Below are 14,596 nucleotides of genomic sequence, written 5' to 3' on the forward strand. Positions count from 1 at the left end.
GTGGAAGCTGACGGCTTTAACTAGGAGAGAGCAACTTCTGAAGACAGCTGTGATGGGAGGAGCAGGAGCAAGAGATAAAGAGGCTGGCAGCTGAGTCAAGACGTAGGATTTGGGTTTGTACTTGCGGCATAATGTTCACACCATGTTGCTGCATGCGGGCATGACGACGACGTTGACATTATTTTTTCTTCACTTACTATGGAGAATAGAAAATGGTCTGTTTTGAATAATTGGGGGGGATTTAATTGTGCTGCTCCCCCCTTTTGTTCCCCCAAACATATATTAGATCTTTGGGGGCTATTCCAACTTTCATTGGCCAAAGAGCTTGCTTTGTGGACCCAAACTCACTTTTTGACCGTATCCAAACTTTCTACTATACTGTGGCAGGAAGTTTGTGACAAAGGCAGTGGTGAAGAGCCACAGATTACAAAGGAGGGTTGCAGATGTTTGGCAGCTGCTTCCACACTCCATCTGCCCCCAGTGCCCCAGCACCTCTTAAACACCAAACTTTTAAGGAGCGCCGCTGACCCACTCGTGAGTTCTGTTCTCACCGACACACTTGAATGTATTTCAGATGGCTGTTCAGGACTGAACTCTTAAAACATAAGAGAGTGCAGTTTCAAAGGCTCCTCTTGAGATGCTTTAGGGCCGCAGCGTAGCTCGCCAAAAGATTTTTATGACAATAAAATTAGAACTTCAATCGCGCAGCAAGCGAGGCTGCCAGACAGCTTGAGCTTTGATTGTAAACAGAGGGGGCAGGCAGAGAGGGTCTTCGAGTCCTGTACACTTGGCTCACCTTCCCGCCATCTCAATATGGGTCTTTTTGTCGTCCTCGGAAAATATTTCGCTTCTCCTTTTCCAGTCAAAATTTAAAACGTGTGAAAGCTGGATTAGTTGATCCTCACTCTTGTATTTTTTTATTTTTTTTTGTATTTGTTCTTCCATTTTCTTCTATGAGTGCCGATATCTTGAAATATGGTATCGGCACCAATATTTAGTATTGGTTCTCACGACAGCAACCGATACCAGGATCGGCTACCCTTTTGTTTTACAATGAGGAAAACTAAATGAACTGCAAATTGCTACTTGCAGCCAATTATAAGGAAATTGCTATACCAATATATTTATTGGTGCCTAGTGTTAGTATTAGTGACCATTGAGCACTCGTACTAAAATCGGTCAGAAAAAAAGTGGTATCAAACATCCCATATTTAAATAGTTGCTCACAAGTAACGTATCACATATAAACAATTCTACCTTCGGTCTGATTTTCATTCGTTGTCATGTTCTCTTCTCTTCCTTTTCGTGCTAGCCTGTTGAGGTCAAGCCTCTAACTACCCCCAGTCTTTGGCTTAGTTTTTGCCGAGGCAGGAGATGACAATCATGGATGGGACACAAAGAACAGACCTCCCTTTGTTTCCAACTCACCGAGCCCGGTGACATTCACAGTAAATAGTGGGCACAAGGCTCAGGCTAGACCTAGTGAGCCTCACTAAGAGGTCTTTGACAGGGGGGGACAGAAAGCAGACAAGCAGAGGAAACTGTGTTTGAAGCTTCTATCAACAACCCTCAAAACACTGTGCACAGCTGCATTACAGACTGAAGTCTCCTCCGTCACAAATTATCTGCTGGGCTGTGGGCAGACTCTACCTTGCGAGACAGCGCACAAATTGACAACAGACAGGTTTATTTTCAGCCAGTCATCATTTTATTTGCAGAACTGCTGTTATTGCACTACTTATCAGCATAGCGTTGTCTAGAAAGCAAAGTCTGCTGGCTGGATGTTGGACACATGTTCACTAAACAAGCGGGCTCATCTGTGAGTGTTTTATCTGTTGTCACTTGGTTGGCTTTTTTTATTCATCATTTGTCATAATTCATATAAAACTGCAAGGATACATTGTTCCTTATTGAATGGGATGCATATCAATATAACTATTCTAATAGACCAGAAATAAATGGCTTTGGAGAAAAAAAAAAACAACTGAAACACTTTGATAACTTGAGCAATTAGAAAGTCATTATCAGTAACTAGACATTATTCCAAGAGACAGTGAGTATATTTAGAAGAAATCAAAGTCAACAATGTTATCACTCTCCATTAGCCTAGCGACCTCAAGTTAACACGCCAAATTCCACTGATTTAACATGCAGACATCAATGGCTTGATCATTTGTGTAATATAACTAGCCTAAACATGCTTGGAAAATGGTTCACAAAGAAAAAAAAGAAAATGATGATGCGCTGTCCATTTGTGTATTGCTCTCAGCGAGCGCCTTGGAGCGCACGATCAGAGGCAAGATTAATATTTATTTCATGTGTTGCCTTAGAGAACAGCAGGCGGCAGTCCTTTGAAGACTTGTGGACCGAGGGAGGTGGATAAGGTCCATTTGGGTTGGAAGAAGGGAAGGAGGGGGGGTGGGGGGGGCGAAGCAAGCAGGCCCTCAGTCGATACAGTAAAACTTTATTCAGGCTAAACTGAACTGAAGAAGGTGGGAAGATGTTTTTTTCTGCCATTGTTTGTCCCAGTTGTCCTTATCTAACTTGGTGTAACAATGCACCGCAGTTATGAATGTTTCCACTAGTGTGTCGTACTTCCAGGGGCCCTATGAACATATGAAACACAGCTGTGAGAAAGCCAAAAGAAAAGGGGGTGGGAATGGGAATATGGAACACTCCTAATATCCTATTTAGGTTCCATGTTTGATCCATGCTGGTCCTACCATTTCATTTAATTTAACACAGTTTGGGAATCCAGATGCTTAAAATCCTATTGTCTTATCGCTTAAATGATGAATATTTGCTGCATATGAGTCAAAGATTTAAAAAAGCTCAACCAAACGACAGTATCACACAAAAGTGAATACACCCCTCTCATTTCTGCAATTATATCTTGTCATGGGACAACACTGAAGAAATTACACTTTGGGACAATGTTAAGTAGTCACTGTAGAGCTTGGATAGCTAAGTAAATGTATTGTTACTTCAGAGTAACTTAAAATACAACAATGAATGTGTAAAATGCTGGCAACAAAAGTGAGTACTGAAAATGTCAATATTTTGTGTGGCCACCATTATTTTCCAGCACCGCTGTAACCTTTTTAGGCATGGAGTTCACCAGAATTTCACAGGTTGCCGCTGGAATCCTCTTCCATGATGACATCACGGAGCTGGTGGATGTTGGAGACCTTGCGCTCCTCCACCTTCCGTTTGATGCCCCACAGATGTTCAATAGGGTTTAGGTCTGGGGACATGCTTAGCCAGTCCATCACCTTCACCCTCAGCTTCTTTAGGAAGGCAGTGGTCGTCTTGGAGGTGTGTTTGGAGTCGTTATCATGTTGGAATACTGCTCGGTGGCCCAGTTTACGGAGGGAGGGGATCATCCACTGCTTCAGTATTCCACAGTACATGTTGGCATTCATTGTTCCCTCAATGAACTGTAGCTCCCCAGTGCCAGCAGCACTCATCTTGCCACAGACCATGAGGCTCCCACTACCATGCTTGATTGTAGGGAAGACACACAGTGTTGTCCCATGACAAGATATAATTAAAACATTGCAGAAATGAGAGGGGTGTACTCACTTTTGTGAGATACTGTCGATTGAATGAAAACATCCCGCTAATATTGTTTGAATTCCCAATTTCCGTTTTGGAAGCTGTTATCCCCCTTCTTTCTGGGATTTCCACAATGGCTAAGTTTGCATCACTGTAACAAATGAGTTCCATGATGCCACGATTATCTGATTAGATATGCTTCGATTGCAGGCATTTTGTGGCTTTTTTTTTTTTTTTTTTTTTTTTTTTGCCAACCTGGCATCCTTTTGTTTGTCCATCCGCCTGCAGCCTGATTTGCCGGAACACCGCCGTGATCTGATTTATGGCTCTCAGCAGTCAACACTAACTTATCCATTATGTTATTGATATGCTATGATACGGTTCTCATTAGCGCTAGACATAGCTTTAGCCATAGCAGGATGTCATCAGTTTGGCTGGCTGCTCTCCACACCAAGCCACATTCTTATCAGTAGACTCTCCTGAGGTGTCAGGTCCTGATAAAAGTCTGTCCACTTACGTCTACCTCGATGGGCTGTGGTCCCATTTAGATTCTTTTCACATCACTGAAAGGCCTTACCCCTTTGACTCTTTCCTTTATCACTCAATAAGTGTGTCCTGACCTGTCATTCAGAAAGGACCCCGGGTGACTGGACTGGGAAGCCATTAGAGAATAAGCGGCATCGTCAGACTAGCCCAAAGATGATGTGAAACAGAGCAGCCCGAGAGCCCAAAGAGGAAAGGTAGGGGGCCGGACGTGGGGAGCGGGAGGTAGATTTGCTGAACTATGGAGGTTGTGAATGGAGGGCAGCTCTGTTTTCTATTTGTGAGGATTAGGTTGACAGATTTGTATTTAGTTTCTCCGGGCCGAGCTGCAGTTAATCCCCCTCACCTGCAGCGAGTCCACCCCTCCTCCTTCTCTTTTCCTGTGACCCTGCAGCCCCTGGCTTCCCCCTATACTTCCCCTGTGCCCCGTTCACTTCTGCCCAGTACAAACACTCATCCCGAGACAAGCACATGACTCGATGCACTCTGTCTCCTCGGGTTAGAGCCTAGCACTCGACACAAATCTCTCCCGGGCAAAGGGAACAGCAGGGGGCTCGCCGTTTCTACAGCACAAGAAAAAGAACCCCCACAACCTGAGGTCGTTCACATATACGATTTTTTTCCGGCTCGGGTGAGGAGGTTGTCCCTCGTCACTTAGAGATAGCAATTACTCAGAAATTAAGAACCATTATTACGGAAGCAGCTTGTCAAAGCCACTCAGGGTAAATGAATACTTTTGGTAAAGCTGCACATTAGGAGAAATTCAGGGTCGGGTCAGGGGCACAGACCTCTTCTCTTTGGATCTGGGTTCTCACACAAATTCTGACTAGGCCTTCACACACACTCTGACTAGGACTTCACACTGTGAAAGATGGAGTGCAGTTAGTTCTTAAGTATATGGGCTGGTGCGGGGACCTAATCGTATTGTTTATCAAAAAGATGATGTATCGTGACAATGGTGCAAAATGGAAGAGAAAGATTTGTGACAGGTTGTCAGTCAAGTTATGTGTAATGTAATGAGCAATTAAATCGGTTCTGTTTTATTTTTATTCTTGCGATGCAATAATGTACTTATTTAATTCTGTTAGTTAAAAAAAAGTAAAAGCAACAATGTTTACGAATGATTCATTGTCATTACTGCAGTTGTTAGAACATACAGTAAGCCCTCGTTTATCGCGGATAATTGGTTCCAAAAACCACCCGCGATAAGTGAAATCCGCGAAATACGGTCACCAACAACAAGGACTGGGCAGGCTAACGAGTTAGCGGAAAGATGCTAATTCGCGATTGTCCTAACACGCGAAAACGGACTTCTGAAGGAATGTAAACGAACATTTGGAGCAATACTACATTGTCCTAAAGGTTAGACACGTTTCCTCAATTTATAAGTTTGTTTTTACTTTGAAATGTTGTTGTTTTTTAATTTGGGGGAAAAAAATCCGCGATGTAGTGAAGCGACGATAAACGTAACGCGAAGTAGCGTGGGATCACTGCATTGAGGGGGAAAAAACGCACAGGTATACCTGGGAGGCAGCATTGAGGGCTTGCTTCATGGAATTTCTCGGCTAATTTCGTCACTATAATCGCTCAAATTTGATTTCTTCCCTAAAATTGATCAACTTTGATTACATTTGTACAGTACAAAGCCATGGCCGACCGTCAGTGTGGAGATGAAGTAAACAGTTTGTGAGAGAAATTATTACTCATGCTGATTCTACTAAAATACAAAGTCGTGCTAGCTAGTTAGCATTAGATGATAAGCTCTATCAATTGCTTGTTTTTGACCACAAACCTCTATATAACATAAAAAGACATGTCCAGTCAATATTTTTCACTTCTCTCTTTGAGCATGTTGCCAAGTTAGCCTCTTTTAAAAGTATTTACACATGTGCGGCCCATGTGTGTTTTACTTTGCAGTCCTGTTATTTGACAGAAAGTGTATTGTGTAATTTGCTCACATTACATGGTGTATGCTTATTAAAGCAAAGGGACTTAATGTACTCTTATTATCTCACATCACCGTGAATAATTCAGTTCAATTAGAAAGAGCGTTTGTTGCCAAAGTTGCTTAATCAATTCTATTTTGATATCCAGGGAAGTTCTGAACAGCATTGAAAATGTCATCCTGGAAATAGTGACTCATCTGTCAAAGGATGAGGCACCAACCCTTGTGCTGCCAAACAGATACAGCTGGGACAATGTCAGGTGACTTTATTTGAACATATATGTGATCATCATGTAACTGGTACCGACCGTAAACTGCATAAAACATGTAAAATTGAAAACCAGCTAATTGTTGAATTTCATTCAGGAAGGGGAATAAACTGTCTTTGTTAGAATTTGCACAAAGGAGAGTTCAAACTGCCCGTATGGCGTAGGCAGGTGTTAGCAGCGAAAAAATGGACCACAGAGATTGAAGCTGAAATAACTTCCTGCTGCTCAAAAGATGACTGAGTGATTAAGAAAACACAGAGCCTAATGTGACTAAGCTGTTGAGCAAAGCACACTGTATGGAGGTGGGGGGTGGGAGTGGGGTCTTCTCACAGGTAGCCCTCAGGCTGTTGGGAATTCTTGATAGCTTACATGTGGTAGAACAGAGTTAGAAAGCTGTACAAGGATGTAAATTAGAGTGCAACACACTGTATTTGTGCTGATTGTGGTTTTCAATGGATTCATTCATTTCTGCCATTCATTTATTGTTGAGAACTTTGTTTGAATTCCACTTTAAGTTTTGACAGTGACGTCGGGCTTTGGATGAGTTCAACAAGTGCCGTCAGGACGGTCAGAAGTGACTGCCCCAAAACTGCCACTACATTTTGTAAGAAGACTTGCAACTCTTCCATCCTTAATATTTAGTTCAATTCATTATGCACACTTGTGTTTTTATGTGCATAAATGATCATTACTTTTTGTTAAATATTTTTTACACCAGTCCTTCCCAAGATGTGTTTTAACCTTCAATACATGCATTCCATACTAAAAAAAAAAATTCTTCTATTTGAAGCCCAGATTCTCAAGATTCTCTCTATCAGTTACAGACTTGTGCAGAGCAACTCATATGCCACAAAAAGGTTGTCATTTCACCATGCAGTTTTTCTTAACTCCAAATCCTCACATCAGCGTTTTTTTGTAATTTATCTATATTATCCTCCACAGAGACATCTACTACACCCATCCACAGCTGTTTGGCTCCCAGAAAACAGTTGATAAATTAGTGGATGATGTTGCCTGCATGCTAAAGATTCCTCGAAGATCTCTTCACGTGGTGAGTGTGTCCGTATCCAAAATCAGTTTTGTTCTTTTACAACAGTAACAGCAAAATTCATATCCCGATGGTTTTCTACATGGTATTCTGATGTATATGAACTCCTGATAATTTCTCAAGGATTGAATTGAAATTAGCCTCAACTAACAAAGTTGCAATCTTGACACCAACAGTTGGCCACATCCAAAGGTTTAATCTCAGGTGATCTTTGTTATTTGGAGAAGGACGGCATGAGGATCGACTGCCACTCAAACTCCGCTGTAAGTTCTCATAATTCAAGTGAACAACTTGAAGTTGAGTTTTTTTCTCTCCAATGTGGCCTGGTACAGGTATGAATCATGAAAGAAGAAGCATTTCAAAAACATTGAATATCAATACAAATCTAGAGGTGGAATGATGAATTGATTAATCGACAACTAATTGGTTAGCAAATTAATCAATAATTATTTTATTGTCAATGTGTTAAGAGCCCTTGTTTAATTTAAATTGTCCAAATCCTTGGAGTCCAGAAATGAACTGCTTTTTGCTTTTATTTCCTTTTATTTTGCCTCTAAAGTTCTGTTTGTTTTTAGGCTGTTGCGGTCTCATCAAACGTTGAAGGCATCCGTAGTATCCTTTGATTTATTTGCTCGACATTGTGTTCATTGGCTGCAGCGACTGTGTTTTGCCTTAGCCTTGCACAGACATTGTATCATCCGCCAAGTTCATCCTGGTAGTTGAGAAGGACGCTACGTTTCAGCGACTACTTCAGGATGACTTCTGCACCAAGCTTTCTCCGTGTATCATGATCACAGTATGTCAACGTTTCTTTTTATTTTCAGCCGCACATGGATAATAACCCTTAATTTTGACCTGAAGCAATACTATCCTTTTCTTTTTTTTGAAAGAATGCAAATGTGTTTATTTCTTTAAGGGTAAAGGCTTTCCAGATGTGAACAGCAGGTTGATGGTGAGAAAGCTTTGGGATGTGCTCCACATCCCAGTCTTCATTCTGGTGGATGCTGACCCACATGGTACGATACATCTGCTTGAGTCCAGCCCAGTTTTACATCTCATGCTTCTAAACATATTTATTTCTCGCTAAACAGTCGGCGAGTCAAAGCACCTGTTAGCTGCCTCGGAGTGTCTTGTCATGCTCTCATTCCACCCGGCCTAATCTCATCCAGACATTCTTTTCTGTTGCATGGCATTTGTAATGCTTTACTTTGTTCTGAGCTCTGTTGCGCATCTTGCAGGGTAATTGCTCGTGTATGTTGCTGATTGTGGCATGCTGTGTCTCTGATTTTCCCAGGCATCGAGATCATGTGTGTCTACAAATATGGATCAGTGGTGAGTCCATTTTGCCTCATCCAATATGGCCAACTCTGTGTTAAGGCTTTTTTGCATTGTACTTAGCACGGCATCATCCATCCAACGTCAAACTGCTCAGTTGCGTATGTAGCAACGACAATAGTCATTTTAAACTAAAAAAAGATAAACATTTACATAGTAGTAGAATTATGAACTCCTTCACTGCCGTCAAAACGATTAGGTAGATAATTAATAGACCAGTTGTCCACCCTGAAAGTTTTAAACTGACATGAAGTTAACATGTTGCTGAGCATGTTCATGTTTTTTGTTTTCAAACTGTAAACACATGTTGTGTATAGGGGCAGTGCAGGTACGTACATGTCGAAGCCTTCTAATGTATGCAAACATGTTTTTCCGTGCATTTTTCAATAGGCCATGTCGTTTGAGGCCCAAAGCCTGACCATCCCCAGTGTCATGTGGTTGGGCCTCCTCCCCTCGGACCTCGAGAGGTTTAGATTCAATTCCTTCTGCTGCTTCCTCCTATTTGTTTTGTTTTGTCACTGCTGCCTATTAATTTCTTATTAACTCTTGTAAACCAAACGATGATTGGTAAAAGACTGTTTTAATTCTTAAGGTTACAGGTTCCCAGAAATGCTCTGATCCCCTTCACCAAAGCTGATGAAAACAAACTGGGCAGCCTCCTCAAAAGGCCCTATATAACGGACCAACCAGAGTGGCTTAAAGAGGTCAGAAAGAAAACAGATACAGCAAATCTTTTTGCAATGGGTCAGGGTGTTGTTATTGTTGTTTTCATTTTTATGCTCATTCACTTTGCCACTAACTTGTGCAATTGTTTGTTTTTTAGGTCATTAATAATAATAATATTAATTGAGTTCAATTCACGGCAGAGAAGTTTGACTCGAAGCCTCCTTTGCTCTCGTTGTAGATGATGCTGATGCAGAAGAATAAACTCAAGGCTGAAATCCAGTCGCTGGCAGCCATAGGTCCAGATTTCCTCACCAGCATCTACCTGCCCAACAAACTGCGCTTTGGGGGCTGGTTATGAGCTCAATGCTGCCACCCAGCGGAATGACGGACGTACTGACAAAGTTGTCAGTCACCCTACTTTGTATGTAACAGATTAGTTTGACCTATATTCATAAAATAGCTTGTTTATTTCACATGTAGGTAAGGATAACAGCAAGAATTGAGAATTTGGGAGATGGAATGGGTGATAAGGTTTAAACACAGTTTAGTCAACAGCAGAAATTTTGATTCCTGAAACATGTTGCTTGTTAGAATTCGAAAGCTCTATAAAGCTTTTCATATTTTCCAAATCTGATTTTGAGGGGTGAAATACTTAGGGTGAATTGATGTTCCAATTATTGAAATGAATAAAATAAAAATGAATTGATCTCAGACATTTGCATACAATAACAATTGACCTGTCCCATTCATGAATTATTTTTTTTAAACTCTGGCACCACCATACAATTATATCAAGTCCTCGAGAAGCCGTCCTCTTTCCGCTTGTCATGGCCAGCTGGCTGCAAGTGATGCAAGTGATGTGAGCATCCTTTCAATTTTACAACTCTCTTGGACAAGAGTGGAGATTGGCTTACTGCTGTTCACTTCCTGTTTTGTAGCCAATGACTCCACATTGTTTACTTTGGCCAAAATGCTACCAGGTACATTTGAACATTATCCTAAAGTGCCTCATTTTTCCTTGAATGGTCGCCGTGTGCACCCTTATTTTCAGAACTGAAGACTTGACACATTTTATTGCGATCCTCACGAGGTTGTGAAATTTACACAGACGCGGGTAACCATGCCTGGATGATTCAAGGTATTCGAAACAGCGGCGTCAGTCGGTTCATCTTCCGTCACAATGACGTCAGCCACTTGCAAGAAGTGTTGGAGAGGTCTGACCCTTCCAGTCCAAAGATTGTTGCCTTTGAGACAGTGCATTCAATGGACGGCAAGACTTTTTACTTCCACTCAAACTGAATCTCAGTAGATTTAGGAAGTACGTATAGGGTCTTCAATATATACGTATATTTTTTTTTTTACAGGGTCGGTCTGCCCACTGGAGCAAATGTGCGATGTTGCCCACAGATTTGGGGCCATCGCCTTTGCAGATGAGGTACACGCAGTCGACCTATACTGGGCCATAGGAGGGGGAATTGGCGACAGAGACATGCACAAGATTGATATCATCTCTGGTACTCTTGGTAAGTTTCTTTACGCAGGGTGAGGAAGTATCCTCTTTGCAGATGGATTTGGAACGTGTTGCTGGGGTCTTCCAGGCAACGCCTTTGACAGCGTGGGTGTCTATATTGCCAGCACCGGCGCCCTGGTGGACACTGTTCGCTCCTATGCTGCAGGCTTCATGTTCACCACTTTGCTCCCATGTTACTGGCGGGGGCCAAGGAGTCCATCAGGATTCTTAAATGTGGGGAAGGGCGCATGCTCAGGATGAAACACCAGAGAAGTGTCAAGTTGCTCCGACAAATACTGATTGACTCTGGCCTTCCCTTGGTCCACTGCCCGAGCCACATCGTTCCTGTGCAGGTATGATGGAGGAGTCTTTGGAAATTATCATCATGGTGACCAGTTTCAACTTCATTTTCTGAATTCTACCAGCCACACTGTCAGGGGCTATTGTTTGTTTCATCAAAGCAAAAAAATAAAGTATACCTGTCTCCACTTACAAACTGAACCACTCATTTTCACTTTTCCCATGCATCCAAGCTGTTTAATGTTCTTATTATACAATTTATGAATCACTATTAATTATGTTACCTATGTGTTGTCCAAACAAACGTGTTTAAGAAGATTGGGGCCCTGCTGCAGAGTTAATCCCACGTGACGGCACTCAGCCAATGAAATGTGAGTAAACATTGCAAGCCGGAAAATTAAAACGGAGGTACGTAACAGTGAGAGGCGATGATCGAAAGCGATATGGCGTCGAGAGGTGCGTGATGAGAACAGAATGATAAAGAAAGGGGCAAAGACTGAGGAAGAATGACTGAGGGCCAGTAAATGAATGTGTGTACTCTCGCTTTCAGGCGCTTCATTGATTAACGCATTTCCGGACATCCTTGATTTCACCACACGAGGGCGATGTGGGCCTCCAGGAGCGCCTCTCTGTCTCTGTTTCTGCTTATGATTCATACTCGAGTACAGTATGCGGTGCAGTTGGAGGCTTTCCTGCTGAACCACTGATGGTATCAACAACGAACAGGATATTGCATTTCCTCTTGAGATAGCACAGGCATCGCAACAATCAGCAAATATGCCCACAGATGCATACGTAGATGTTCAACAGAGCGGTGTGTACTGGAAATGTTAACTTGAACTCATCATCGGGGCAACAAGATTAGATTTTATTATGCATGTTGTGGCGTAGAGCTCTTCAAATGTATCCCACTCAAAGAGAGGCGCAACTCTCTTCCCTTGATACAAATGAAACCAAACAAAAATGTGTAATTTTGTGCATTGGACTAATTTGCTACAATTACACTGAGGGGGCTAACTTCAAAATAAAAGTATCATAAATAGTATGTGGACGATAATTATTTCAATCTAAAATCATTGTATCTCTGTTATCACGGGACCAATCCACTAAACTGTCCCAGGATTGCACCCAGGAAGGCTCTGAAGTTGCATTTGAAATTTAAGGGGTTTTTTTTTGTTTGTTTTTTTAAATATTCATGTATGACTGTACACTTGATTTAAAAAAAAAATTAAAACAAATTTCTTTAGTATTCCCAAAACCAGTCTTGTTCTGGGAGACACTAGACCAGTATTTCCCAACCAGTGTGCCGCGGCTGATCTTGATTTTATAACACTTATAGTAGTTTTTAAATAACGTGTATGCATATATACGCCTAAATATTGTTATCCAATATATCTACTGCAATTTCACATTGGATTATTGGTTTGAAATTTACTTTTGATATTATTGTTATTATTTTTAATAAACATTCATGTTAAAATTTGTCTGGTGTTTTATTCCTTGTTTTTATGTTTGCCAATTAAAACATAAAAATCAGACATTTGGTCAACTGCTTTATATGACAATATGTGTAGGTACACCTCATGGACACTTCAATAGGTACACTACACGAGGTCAAAAAAAAAAGAATAAATAAAGGGTTAATTGAACAAAATATAAGCACTTATAGATAAATTTGTACACCTGATATCAAACCAAGTCCTAACCAAGCAAGAGCTCGTGTCACTAACCAGTCAGCTATTTCGACCTGGCAGCTTATGGTCGTCTGCACTGTTTTGTACTAGTAATGTGCATTCCAGTTAAGTGAACAGAATCTTTAGAATCGGTTCACTCAAAATATTTGTTCAAAAGAATCGTTCACCGAATCGTTCACTACACTTTCTTGGACACTCCATTAGGTACACCGCCATTTTCAAGTATACCTGATAACAGGCCACTTTATTAGGGCAATATCATGGTCAAAGGTCACGTGTCAAGCTCTAGTCCTCGGGGCCGCGTTCCAACATGTTTTCCAAGTGACCCTCGTTAAGCGCAGGTGCGTGAAAAGTTTTAGCTTCTTTTACGTTCAAAAGGAGCTAAAAGTTTTCACGCACCTGGCCTTAACGAGGGAATCTCACAGACGCTCCATTAGGTACACCGCCATTTTCAAGTGCACCTAATAACAGGCCACTTTATTAGGGAAATATCATGGTCAAAGGTCACATGTGTCAAGCTCTAGTCCTCGGGGCCGCGTTCCAACATGTTTTCCAAGTGACCCTCGTTAAGCGCAGGTGCGTGAAAAGTTTTAGCTTCTTTCACGTTCAAAAGGAGCTAAAAGTTTTCACGCACCTGCACTTAACGAGGGAATCTCACGGACGCTCCATTAGGTACACCGCCATTTTCAAGTGCACCTAATAACAGGCCACTTTATTAGGGAAATATCATGGTCAAAGGTCAGAGGTGTGAAGCTCTAGTCCTCGGGGCCGCGTTCCAACATGTTTTCCAAGTGACCCTCGTTAAGCGCAGGTGCGTGAAAAGTTTTAGCTTCTTTCACGTTCAAAAGGAGCTAAAAGTTTTCACGCAGGTGCACTTAACGAGGGAATCTCACGGACGCTCCATTAGGTACATCGCCATTTTCAAGTGCACCTAATAACAGGCCACTTTATTAGGGAAATATCATGGTCAAAGGTCACATGTGTCAAGCTCTAGTCCTCGGGGCCACATTCCAACATGTTTTAAAAGATTCCCTCGTTAATGCAGGCCCCAAGGACTAGAGCTTGACACCTGTGACCTTTGACCATGATATTTCCCTAATAAAGTGGCCTGTTATCAGGTATACTTGAAAATGGCGGTGTACCTAATGGAGTGTCCGTTAGATTCCCTCGTTAAGTGCAGGTGCGTGAAAACTTTTAGCTCCTTTTGAACGTGAAAGAAGCTAAAACTTTTCACGCACCTGCGCTTAACGAGGGTCACTTGGAAAACATGTTGGAACGCGGCCCCGAGGACTAGAGCTTCACACCTGTGACCTTTGACCATGATATTTCCCTAATAAAGTGGCCTGTTATTAGGCGCACTTGAAAATGGCGGTGTACCTAATGGAGCGTCCGTGAGATTCCCTCGTTAAGTGCAGGTGCGTGAAAACTTTTAGCTCCTTTTGAACGTGAAAGAAGCTAAAACTTTTCACGCACCTGCGCTTAACGAGGGTCACTTGGAAAACATGTTGGAACGCGGCCCCGAGGACTAAAGCTTCACACCTGTGACCTTTGACCATGATATTTCCATAATAAAGTGGCCTGTTATTAGGCGCACTTGAAAATGGCGGTGTACCTAATGGAGCGTCCGTGAGATTCCCTCGTTAAGTGCACCTGCGTGAAAACTTTTAGCTCCTTTTGAACGTGAAAGAAGCTAAAACTTTTCACGCACCTGCGCTTAACGAGGGTCACTTG

General features: G+C 42.0%; 1 protein-coding gene and 1 pseudogene across 4 annotated transcripts; both read left to right on the forward strand.

Moving 5' to 3' along the window:
* The first annotated feature begins 80 nt into the window (after nt 1–80).
* spo11 (SPO11 initiator of meiotic double stranded breaks) lies at nt 81–10,615 on the forward strand. Of its 4 annotated transcripts, XR_007488158.2 has the most exons (14): nt 5,527–5,784; nt 6,193–6,303; nt 6,828–6,916; nt 7,103–7,169; nt 7,255–7,363; nt 7,537–7,623; nt 7,936–7,972; nt 8,047–8,156; nt 8,277–8,376; nt 8,655–8,692; nt 9,086–9,162; nt 9,288–9,399; nt 9,600–9,782; nt 10,470–10,615. XR_007488158.2 is itself a non-coding variant. In XM_049752282.2 (13 exons), the coding sequence occupies exons 3-13, from the start codon at nt 6,853–6,855 to the stop codon at nt 9,717–9,719; spliced, it is 921 nt and encodes a 306-aa protein (XP_049608239.1). In that variant the 5' UTR covers nt 81–534; nt 6,193–6,303; nt 6,828–6,852; the 3' UTR covers nt 9,720–10,093. The 4 variants fall into 4 exon arrangements, 3 of the variants coding, with proteins under 3 accessions (XP_049608239.1, XP_049608240.1, XP_049608238.1); XM_049752282.2 differs by lacking the exons at nt 5,527–5,784; nt 10,470–10,615 and adding an exon at nt 81–534 and having other exon boundaries at nt 9,600–10,093; XM_049752283.2 differs by lacking the exons at nt 5,527–5,784; nt 10,470–10,615 and adding an exon at nt 2,879–5,460 and having other exon boundaries at nt 9,600–10,093.
* Nucleotides 10,149–12,655, forward strand: LOC125988789 (5-aminolevulinate synthase, non-specific, mitochondrial-like; annotated as a pseudogene).
* The last annotated feature ends 1,941 nt before the right edge of the window (nt 12,656–14,596 follow it).

This window comes from Syngnathus scovelli, chromosome 2 (genome assembly GCF_024217435.2).
Source record: "Syngnathus scovelli strain Florida chromosome 2, RoL_Ssco_1.2, whole genome shotgun sequence".
NCBI lineage: Eukaryota > Metazoa > Chordata > Actinopteri > Syngnathiformes > Syngnathidae > Syngnathus > Syngnathus scovelli.